Source organism: Danaus plexippus, unplaced genomic scaffold (assembly GCF_018135715.1).
Source record: "Danaus plexippus unplaced genomic scaffold, MEX_DaPlex mxdp_41, whole genome shotgun sequence".
NCBI classification, from domain to species: Eukaryota; Metazoa; Arthropoda; class Insecta; order Lepidoptera; family Nymphalidae; genus Danaus; species Danaus plexippus.
The window spans coordinates 32585-44644 of record NW_026869861.1 but is presented as its reverse complement, the minus strand read 5'-3'; the positions used below and the strand labels follow the sequence as shown (position 1 = coordinate 44644).

The following is a 12060-nucleotide window of genomic DNA, read 5'->3' as shown; positions in this document are numbered from 1 at the left end:
GAAATATAAAATTATGACCACACTGAAACCACCACGCTTGGTACAATTGCCCTTTATGCCATGTGATATCGCTTTTAAGAAGCTTTTCATGCGATTGCTTCAACGTATAAATGAATATAATTTTGTTGAAATAAAACAACCCCTATTCCCGCCACCAATTTCTAATACCACAAGTAATTCGAAACTTATAATAGCTGCAAATTGACAAGACTGCACATCCTTTTAGTTGTCATTTGTTGGATTAAGATCTACTTAGAAAACTTTGTTAAACAATATTATAGTGAAAATATCCTTAAAATTTTTAAAGAATTATTTAGTAAGTCTTTAAAGATTTAAAACGATCATTTTATTTATAGAAAGGAGCCAATGTGAAGTCTCGTGGTAAACAGAATTTTGGAGTTTGTCATTCGGTCTTATTCACCCTTTTTTTGAGTTAATTATACGGGAATACGGGAATTCCTTTTCTTCATGATACTTGAGACAATTTTTTTTTCGCAAGCCCTCATTTAAATGCAATGTCTGTGAGCGGATGATTTTCAAGGAGATAATATTTTCTCATTAATTTATTATTTATTTAATATGGAAGTTGAGACGAAATTTGCCTTCTATTATGAAATAATCAAATATTCCACAGTATTATTTTAAAAAAAGTAAGTAGTTTAAATTTATAAAATAAAGTTACTCACAAAATTTCAAAACGGTTTTTTAACGTTTTAAACCAACTCCCCAGTCACCAAATAAAGAAGTAACTAATTATATAAGGTGGCAACCGGAGGTTCCAGGAAAACTACGAAACTTACTTATATGTATATTATAATAAAAATTATATATTAAAACTTATAACCTATACCTAAGACTACATGATTGCCCCGATGTTAGGATAGCAATCCCATTCCATAGCTTGTTTGGTATCAGGAATCTTCTGGTTCACACGGCTTGGTGTTCGTTCCGCGGAGTCAGCGGCGTTACTTGTTATATGATATCTTATCCATACAACGATGTTGCCCCGGCAATGTTCATTTATTTTATAATATGTAGCGCGTACGTAACAAACTTCACGTAGTTTGTTGTGCAAACGAAACAAGCAAGCAAACAAACAAACAAACAAACAAACAAACAAGCCACAGTCAGTCACGTTTATCTCAGCGGATGGGAAACCAGGAAATCATAAGACACGAGTATTTCGTAGCAAAAGCACACTATAGAACTAACTACACAGTTTTATGTTCTCCTGGTAAGATGTTTCGAGTTAGGTAACAGAACGTAACAGTCACGTTGTTCATAACACTGTCAACCAGGAGAACATAAATTGAGAGGCAATGGTTCAGAAAACTTTCTTTGAATTTTTTGTTTCTTTTTCTCGAAAATTTGAATTTTCTTGTTTGAATTTATTTTTTTTACGGAATTACTATGCAATGGAGTATTTATTAAGTTTTATGACAAATACGATGTTAGACTGATACATAGTACAAGTAGAGATAATTGTAAATATTTGTTTTTTTTTTCTTTTAATTATGACCTCAATCTTCTAGCGGCAGATGGAGGCAGACATTCCATAGCAGTGAGAGTCAGCTGATTGTGACTAGCGTATCGCTGTGAATCACTACATTTTAAAAGCAATAGGATGAAAAATCGATAAAGCCAGTCAGCCCAAGCTCACAGAAACATAATAATGACCGACCCACAAACATAAGTTTAATGTGTAATAAATACATATGAATGAAAAGTTTCACTTTTATCTTCCCGTGAAGCATCATCGGCTTGGTTTTATGTTCTCCTGGTAAGATGTTAGTGAGTTAGTTAGTGAGTTGCGGCGGTGTTATGAAATCAATCAATAAATCAAAATCAGCTTTGTGAAGGAGATCCATCGACTTTTCTTTTCTAGATTGATTAATTATTTTTATTGAGAATCATCTCTGCATTAAACAGACAGTTTGAAAATTACATTGAAATTTTTCTGGATTAATTCTTTTTGTAGAAAGTATGGTCCGATTGGTTATTTTTGTATAAAATTCCTTTCTGATCAAGGTTTACAAAATAAAAAAAAAATACCTTGAGAATATAAAAAAATTGCTCGTCGTGAATCGTCTATGAATGTGAATGCAAGGTATTATTAGGTACTCACGTTTATTTTAGTAATAAGGGCACTAGTAAAGTCACTAAAGGAAAAGAGTACTACTACGCTTCAAATATTTTGTAGAGATATTATGTATAATATTAATATATAAGTATATATGTATGTAAATGTGTACGTATTTATAATTTATATTTATAATCAGGCTTTTTTAGACAAAGCTGAAAAAATTCTCTCGGTGCTTTGGAATTCTGAGACTCTGAGATGACTCTAAATTAATTTTAATAATTTATGATCTCTTATCCTTTTTTTCTACAAAACTTGAAATCTTTGCAATGCAATGCAATGCAACACTTAAAATTACCCAAAAAAATTAAACAACGGGCAAACATAAGCATGAGATTAAAGCGGAGAAAGATCACCTTGATAGTTTTATATACCCTGACCTTATAACCTTGTATTACAGATGAACATTAATTCAGGAATCATGTTTTGTATGCAATACTGAACTGAAATGCAAATTATTTTATGAAAGCAAAATTCACTTCCATAATGCAAGATTTCAGAAACACGCAAAAGAAACTTATATATCACAAGAACAAAATTATATTCATAAGAATAACGGGAAAAAAATAATAAATAAATAAGCTCTTATTAATGTAAATTAGGCCATGACACACGAACACACACAAACAAATAAATATCAATATATATTGATATGAAATATTTAAAACACACGTCCGTCCCAATATGTTCATATAGCACAAATTTCACTCTCAATTCATAGTGAAACATCACCTTCATAGATTTATGTTTCCCTGGTACGATAGTATGAGTTGCGGTACGAGACCAGTAAAAAAAAATTTACTTTCGAAGCGGGCATTTCTTTTTCTATAAATAATAAGGCACTAAGTTCGTACAGCCACTTTCGTCTCTCTACTTCGAAATATACACTTAATCAATTTTGACTAAAATTTACTGAAAAAAAAACATATATAACGGCGTAGTTCTTATTATTCAAAAAACTAATAATTGTCGGTAGTTGAAATAATCAGGTGTTAGCCGCATAGCCACCTGCGTAGCCACCTGTGTAAGTGTAGTCACAACAATGTTGGTCTACAATTAAGACTAAAGTCATTGATGACGTCAGTTATGCTGGCGTCACTCTTTTTAAAAACCACGGCCTGGACCGTACTTCGACATATACTCGTATGTATTTTCTGATTAGAAAATATGTATATGATTTCATTTTCATCTCGTCTGTCAATTGATCATGGTTGCTTGCTACAAAGGAATCACCAGAACTTCGAAAATTGGTCACGTTTGTTTCATAGTGCGGGAACCAGGACTTCATAAGTCTGAAGGAGTTGTACAATATGTTTCATGATTGCTGTGAAAAGTAAAACTTTATTGACCTGACTACAGTTACGTATAAATACATAATATGGGACTCACGTTTTTGATAACGTTGCATACTAGGAGAACAGACTTAAGTATTCTGATTTGTATACAATACTGATACGACTACCCACTGCTCTTAGTTTTCAAGATATGTATGTAAGGCAGACTTTTAAGATTGACAAAATATATTGTTACAAAATGTATGTCTAAGAAAATCTCAGAAGAAAAAAATTGTTTTTTACATTAGTTTTCAGTAAGCCTGATACAATTGCCCTTTATGCTCTCTGATTTTAGATATCTTAGTTTGATTTAATTTTGAAAACGGGAATTCCTTTCTTCATGATAGCCGACACTAAAATATAGTTTCGCCTTAGTTCGTGCATGCATGTTTGTCACAACGTCTGCACTATTAACCCTTTGAAATGCATATTTGTATGTTTATCGTAGAACCAATTCTCTGGGTTTTCGTAGCATCCCCGTAGCAAATTGTGTAATAGTATTCTGTAGCTTTATGAACACCTGGTACTTCATAATCCTACTACTATTATAAAGGCGAAAGTTTGTAAGTATGGATGTATGGATGTTTGTTACTCTTTCACGTAAAAACTACTGAATGGATTTGAATGAAACTTTACCACAATATAGCTTATACATCAGAATAACACATAGGCTACAATTTTTGAGGTTTTTAATGTGAGGTCGTAAAAAAAAACACATTTTTTGCGCTTACATTGCAAACGCTGACTGAATCCTACAAGATAGATCAAAACAATTTACTACAGTATTGTACAATTTAAAAAGGTCTATGTATGGTATATGTTTATCTCTTAGGAATAACCCACAATAACCATTTTTTATCCTTTACTTTGTACGAGAAATAATGGCTTATTTACGAAGCGATTTTAAGCAATACAGTATTAACCCTTATCCAATTAAGTATCTTAAATACATTGTGCATTTAATAAAGATCAATATGGCTTTTTACAGCATGTAAATTAAATAAATATTTTCGAAGATATCACAGATTTAAAATGCAGAGTCATAGCAATTTCGGCGATAAATACCGTTTCGGTGATAAATACCGGCAGCGGCGCCAGGCGAACGGGGCGTGGGGGGAGCGGGGTAGGTGCGGTGGGGAAGAAGTGGCTCATCGCTGAGTGCGCGACCCGAACGCGGGCAGACGCGTGAGGGCAGACGTCGTTGACGGTTGTGTCCGTTTTGCTAATTTTCAAGGCACTAGCGATTTGATAAAAACGTATGGTCGCCTACATTAAGTAATATAGGCCTAAGGTTAGTTATTGCCAGGTTTCTTTTTAGTTAGGAGTTACACGTACAAAAAGATACTTCATTTTTACGAATTACTTCATTGATGATTCAATTACTATATAGATAGGTTACTTACAGTTAATTATAACAAATTATATAAATAGGTTAATTATATAACGAATTACTTCATTGATAATTCAATTACTATATAGATAGGTTACTTACAGTTAATTATAACAAATTATATAAATAGGTTAATTATAACGAATTACTTCATTGATAATTGAATTACTATATAGATAGGTTAATTAAATAGGCAAGGATTGCATTAAAGTACAATCATAACAATAACTACCGTACTGTATTTTTTGGAAGTATAGAAACAACACGTACTTAAGAATTATGCCGCGAAAGCGTAAGTCTAATCTTTCCCAAAGCTCTAATAAAGCTCGAACTATGAAAGTAGCTAGACTTAACGAGACGTTTCCACAAGCCGAACTGCGAAGGCTTAAACAAGCAGAGCGTGAGGCAGCTCAAAGAGCTGCTGAGACACCAGAGCAGTCCCAAGATAGACGTCGACAGCATGCTGAGTATCTAGCATCTCAACGGGCTGCAGAGACACCCGAACAGTCTCAAGCTCGACGTCAACAGAACGCTGAATATCTGGCATCTCAACGGGCTTCTGAGACACCCGAACAGTCCCAGGATCGACGTCGACAGCATGCTGAGTATCTAGCATCTCAACGGGCTGCGGAGACACCCGAACAGTCTCAAGCTCGACGTCAACAGAACGCTGAATATCTGGCATCTCAACGGGCTTCTGAGACACCCGAACAGTCTCAAGCTCGGCGTCTTCAGCAAGCGACTTACATAGGGTCCCAAAGAGCTACTGAAACTGTTGAAGCTGCTGAAGCTCGCAGATGCGCTGTTGCTGAAAGGGCACAACAGCGACGATTAATATTTACAAGAAACGCGTGGGGAGTATTTGATAAAGCTGCATTTGAGTACGATGAAACTCTTGATTACGAAAGCCACAAGCTTATAAAAATAGAAGCGATGAATAAGGAATGCAGATTTTGCGGTGCTCTTAAATGGAAAGAGGAAGCTGCAGGCATGTGTTGTTCGGGAGGAAAAGTAGTTCTTCCTTCAATAGACGAGCGTGTTGAACCTCTTAAAGAACTTTTTTCAAATGAAACAGATGAGTCTCGCCGTTTTTTAAAAAACATAAGAAAATACAATACATGCTTCCATATGACATCTTTTGGAGCTGATAACATTGTGTCGATGCCAGGATTTTGCCCGACTTTTACAATCCAAGGGCAAATATACCACACAATTGGCTCTTTGCTTCCTGCTGCTAATACGCAACCAAAATTTTTGCAAGTTTATTTCATGGGTGATGAGGAAGCACAAGTTGATAGGCGTTCTGAGTACGTACCAGGTGTGGAAAGAAACACAGTTCAAAAAATACAAAAAGTTCTACATGATCACAACGTTTTAGTGCATGAATTTAAAATGGCTAAAGATAGAGTGACTAGCGATAATTACAAGGTCGTGATACACCCAGATCGTGTACCACGTGGTGAACACGAAAGACGATTCAATGCCCCGACCACAAACGAAATAGCTGCCGTAGTAGTTAGTACTGAACAAACTGCGTCTCGGGACATTGTTATTCAGGCGCACGATGGCCGGCTTACTAGAGTTCCGGACACTCATAGATTTTATGATGCTCTCGAGTACCCGATAATTTTTTGGAAAGGACAAGAGGGGTACAGTTTTGATATTCCTCAGACAAACCCAGTTACAAAACAGCCTATACCGAACAAAAAAGTGTCGTGCAAAGACTTTTATGCATATCATATGATGGTACGTCGCAACAATTTTAATTTATTGCTTCGATGTAGGCTTCTCTTGCTTCAGTTTTTGGTGGACATGTATGTCAAAGTGGAGAGTGAGCGCTTAAGGTTTATTGCTTTAAACCAAACAAAACTGCGAGCAGAAAACTATATACATTTACAAGACGCGGTCAGGAATGATGCGGATTTAGATCCAAACAATTTGGGTCAATTGGTAATACTCCCATCGTCATTTGTAAATAGCCCGAGATATCTTCATGAGTACACGCAGGATGCGTTCACATACGTGCGTAACTACGGGAGGCCTGATCTGTTTATTACAATGACATGTAATCCCGCTTGGCCAGAAATTACTAAAGAGCTCATTCCAGGTCAAAATGCAACAGACAGACATGACTTAACAGCCAGGTTATTTAAAATAAAAGTACAAAAATTGGTTGCTCTACTTACAAAAGGTAAAATATTTGGAGATATGAAGTGTTTCATGTACTCGATCGAGTGGCAAAAAAGAGGTCTGCCTCACGTGCACTTACTGCTGTGGTTGACGGAAAAATTACGCCCCAACCAAATTGATGAAGTCATAAGTGCGGAGATACCAAATCCAGAAAGTGATCGAAAACTCTACGATACTGTAACCAAAAATATGATTCACGGTCCCTGTGGTGCACTAAATCCGTCATCACCATGCATGAAAGAAGGAAAATGCACCAAAAAGTATCCAAGGGCGCTTTTGAAAGATACTCAAACTAACGACAAAGGCTATCCTTTGTACAGGCGTAGAACACCAGGAGATGGCGGCCGTACGATAACTCTAAAAACCCGAGGTGGAACACAGGAAGTATTGGTTGACAATAGCTGGATTGTCCCATATTCTCCTCTTCTGTCTAAAATTTATAACTGTCACATAAATGTAGAGTTCTGCAATACGGTACAGGCGATAAAATATATTTGTAAATATATAAACAAAGGCAGCGACCAGGCTATTTTTAACATTCGACAGCAAGGGAATGTTAATATTGACCCGAGAGATGAGGTGCAAACGTATCGAGCCGGTAGATATGTTAGTAGTAACGAAGCAGCGTGGCGGATCTTGGGTCTGCCTCTGCATGAAAGACACCCAACAGTCACTCACCTTGCGGTTCATCTGCCTAATGGTCAGCGGATTTACTTCACTGAAAACAATTTTAGAGAGAGAATGGCCGCACCACCTAAGACGACACTAACTGCATTTTTCCTGCTTTGCCAAAATGACGCATTTGCAAAAACATTACTTTATGTTGACGTACCCCGCTACTATACATGGAACGTGTCGTCGAAAGAATGGAAACGTCGTTTACAAGGCACACCTGTCGACGGCTGGCCAGGTGTGAAGGCAGGAGATGCTCTTGGGCGCATTTACACAGTGCATGTTAGTAACTTCGAATGTTACTGTTTGCGAATGCTGCTGAATGTAGTACAGGGCCCCACTAGCTTTTTGGATCTTAAAACAGTTGACGGCCAAGAACTTCAAACTTTTCGACAAGCGTGTGAGAAGTTGGGGTTGTTGGAAGATGACAACCACTGGGATGCCACAATGGAAGAGGCAGTGCTGTGTCGCTCTCCTTCGCAAATAAGAGAACTATTTGCAATATTGATATGCACTTGCGGTTTATCCAATCCTCTTCAACTATGGGATAAGTATAAATCTGCATTATCGGAGGATATCTTGCAAAGATTTGAAAGGATGGATCAAGTCAACAATGATCTATGTTTCAATGAAGCACTGAGACATATAGAGGACAAAATAATAACGATTTCCGGTAAGAAATTGTCTGACTTCGGTATGCCTACACCAGAGCGTCGAGGAGAGTTGTCGACCGATTTGATCAAAGAGCTAAGCTACGATATTGCTTTATTAGACGCTCAGGTCAGCGAAACTGAACCACGCCTGCTACCCGAACAAAAAAACATTTATAACAAAATATTACAACGAGTTGAGCTTGACAAAGGCGGCCTTTTCTTTCTTGACGCCCCGGGCGGTACAGGTAAAACATTTTTGCTTAATTTGCTTCTAGCAAAAATTCGTAAGGACCGTAAAGTTGCATTAGCGGTGGCTTCCTCTGGGATCGCTGCAACATTGCTGAGCGGTGGACGAACGGCACATTCGGTTTTTAAATTACCTCTTAATCTGGCGAGCGAAGAAACCCCAACGTGCAACATCAGTAAGAGCAGTGCCCGTGGCGCCCTCTTGCAACAATGTATGCTGATCGTGTGGGACGAGTGCACTATGTCACACAAACGCGCCATTGAGGCGCTTGATCGCTGTCTACAAGATATTCACAGCAATCGAAAGTTGATGGGTGGTGTGGTAGTGTTATTGGCAGGGGATTTTAGACAGACTTTACCTATTATCGAGAGAGGCACTGCAGCAGATGAAATTAACGCATGTCTAAAAGCCTCATATCTGTGGTCTAAAGTTGAAAAGCTTTATCTTACCACTAACATGCGAGTCCAGTTATTCAGCGATGTCGAATCAGGAGCATATGCTCAAAAACTGCTAGAAATTAGTGAAGGCCACCTAAACACCGACCAAGTAGGTATGGTTCTTTTCACACAGCAATTTTGTCATGCTGTGGAGACAGAAAACGAACTTATTGAACAAGTTTTTCCGAATCTGCAACAAAATATTCTTGACGAAAATTGGTTGTGTGAAAGAACCATATTGGCACCAAAAAATCAGATTGTTGCGAAAATAAATAAAAACATCTTGGCCGAAATAAACAGCGAAACATCAGTGTATAATTCCATTGACACAGTTATGTCATCCGATGACACTACAAGTTATCCCGTAGAGTTCCTAAACTCTTTAGAGTTGTCCGGGGTGCCATCACACAAGTTGGAATTAAAGGTAGGTGTACCCGTTTTGTTAATGCGTAACCTGGATGCGCCAAGATTATGCAACGGTACTCGGTTGCGAGTTACCGAATTAGGAAGGCATATAGTGAAGGCTACAATTTTAACTGGAGAAGCCAAGGGAGACAATGTTCTTATACCGCGCATCCCAATCATACCCAACAACTTGCCATTCAATTTTAAACGCCTGCAGTTCCCATTAAAAGTCGCATTTTCAATGACGATCAACAAATCGCAGGGTCAAACCTTGAAGGTAGCAGGCCTACATTTGGGCACGCCATGTTTTTCTCACGGTCAGCTCTATGTGGCTTGCTCACGTGTTTCTAAAGCGAAGAATCTGCATGTTTATGCTGAAGGAAAAAGATCATTAAATGTAGTTTATAGGAGCATACTGCAGTAGCTACCTATAGGCCTATGATTAGGGCTCTGCAGTGCTTAGTTACCGTATTTCTTACTTATTACTAGACTAGACGGGACGAACCTGAAGTCCACGCGAACGAAGTCGCGGGCAAAAGCTAGTACGCAATAAACGTGACTTGAAACTACGGTTCACAATTTGTTTTTAAATTTAAACTTATTTTTTAAAGGAACGTGCATTATCCAGTAAAAAGTAAATAAAAGTAAAGATAGACAGGTAGTTTTATAAAGTAAAGGCAGAAATAAAAAACCATCTCTTATTTACTCATTAAATATTTCATACTTCATGTATGATTAAAAAATAAAAAATAAAAAATTAAATAATTAAAAACAAAATAAAAAAACAAAAAATTAAATCCATACTATATACTATATACTATTATACTATATACTATTTTACTATATACTAATATTTTATCATTATTATTATTGCTGTTATTATTATTATTATTATTATTATTATATTATAAATGCGATAGTAACTCTGTCTGTGTGTCTGTTACGCTTTCACGCCTAAACCAGTGAACCGATTTTGATGAAATTTGGTATTTATGGCAAAAAATGGGGGAATGGGTAAAAAGAGGGGATGACTGTTCGTATGGAAAATCGTCATTTTTGAAGATATAACAGTGAAACTTTGTATTTAGACACTTTATTAGGAATGAAAGAACATAGGCTACTTTTTATTGCGAAAATTGGGGTAAAAACAGGTGATGAATGTTCGTATGGAAAATTGTCATTTTTAGAAATATAACAGTGAAACTATGTATTTAGACACCGCTTGTGTCGCTCTTAGTCTGACCCCTCACCCCAGACCCGTCCGGTATGGTAGTACATACCTGCCGGTAAAGCCCTGGGGATCACTGGAGCACTCAAGCCCCCCACCACCACAAGTTGACAGCCCCCGGGGGATCGTCGAATTAACCTACCCTAATCTACAATCATGTAATAAAGTGATGAAATACACATGTATTTCATCACTTAATATTTTCCAACCCGACCCCAAAAAAAAAAAAGATATAAATTTAATAAAACTCATCTGTCCCATATCGGTTTTTTTTTCAATCTATAGTGTAAAATCACCCGCAAAGATCTATGTTCTCCTGGTAAGGTGATATGAGTAGCGTTGGAGCTACGAGAAATAAAAAAAATCTTTTTAACTTGCAAAGCTGGGAAATAACGATATTATTTTTAGACAAATGCCTTTAGTTTGTGAAGTCTATTTCGAGTCTCCACTTTCTTAACTACTAGATTTGGGAATAACTCCTTTTTGCTGATTCGCCTGAAACTAACCGAAAAAATCTATCGCTTTGATGAACATTAATTAATAAATAAATTATTATTATTTTTCTGATTTCTTTATTTAGAATAACAATAAAATACATTTTTTTAATTCTGTTTTTCTGCCTCTTATACATTAAATTAATCATTATTGTTTTGGATTAATTTTCTCGTTCTTTTTAAAACAAAACAAAACATAGTTCAAGTCAGGTTTATTTCATAATATAATGTACCAGGTATTCATAACGCTCCAGAGTACTGTGCTACGATTTGATACGAGATTTTTATGTAAAATTAAAAAAAAAGTATATTGATCTCACTACAGATTAATACATCACATAGTATGGGAGTCACGTTCTTGATAGCGTTGCATACTAGAAGATCAAATTTAAGTATTCTGGTTTAATTATTAGGACGGCCCACTGTGGCTAATGTTCAATATAAATAAAGGAGGCTTTTAAGGTATACATAATATGTAGTTACAAAATGTATTCCTAAGAAGTTTAAAAAACTTTTTGTTTTACATTTTCTTTCAATAATCGGAACAAGAAAAATGATTTAACTTATAGTCTTCTACACGGAATTATAATTGTAAGATATTGAAAATCTTCATAAAAGAAAATGATGTGTTTAAAGTTAAACATTTTTCTTCTTTTAATTTAAGGTTTTAGGAATTTTAATAGCGTACAAATAGTTTTAAAGAAACAAACTATAATTTAATGACATTAGCATTTGAAAGTGCTGAGAAATCCTAATGAACAAGAGGAAACAAACAAGTAAATAAAAGTTAAATACAATGGAAGTAAGTAAGGAAGGAGTAATATATACATATAATATATAAAAAATATATATATAAATAATTCCATGTAA

General features: G+C 36.0%; 1 protein-coding gene across 1 annotated transcript; it reads left to right on the top strand.

Annotated features, from left to right (window-relative positions):
* The first annotated feature begins 5197 nt into the window (after window positions 1-5197).
* Window positions 5198-9892, top strand: LOC133320626 (uncharacterized). Its single transcript, XM_061529263.1, has one exon. The coding sequence runs from the start codon at window positions 5198-5200 to the stop codon at window positions 9890-9892; it is 4695 nt and encodes a 1564-aa protein (XP_061385247.1).
* The last annotated feature ends 2168 nt before the right edge of the window (window positions 9893-12060 follow it).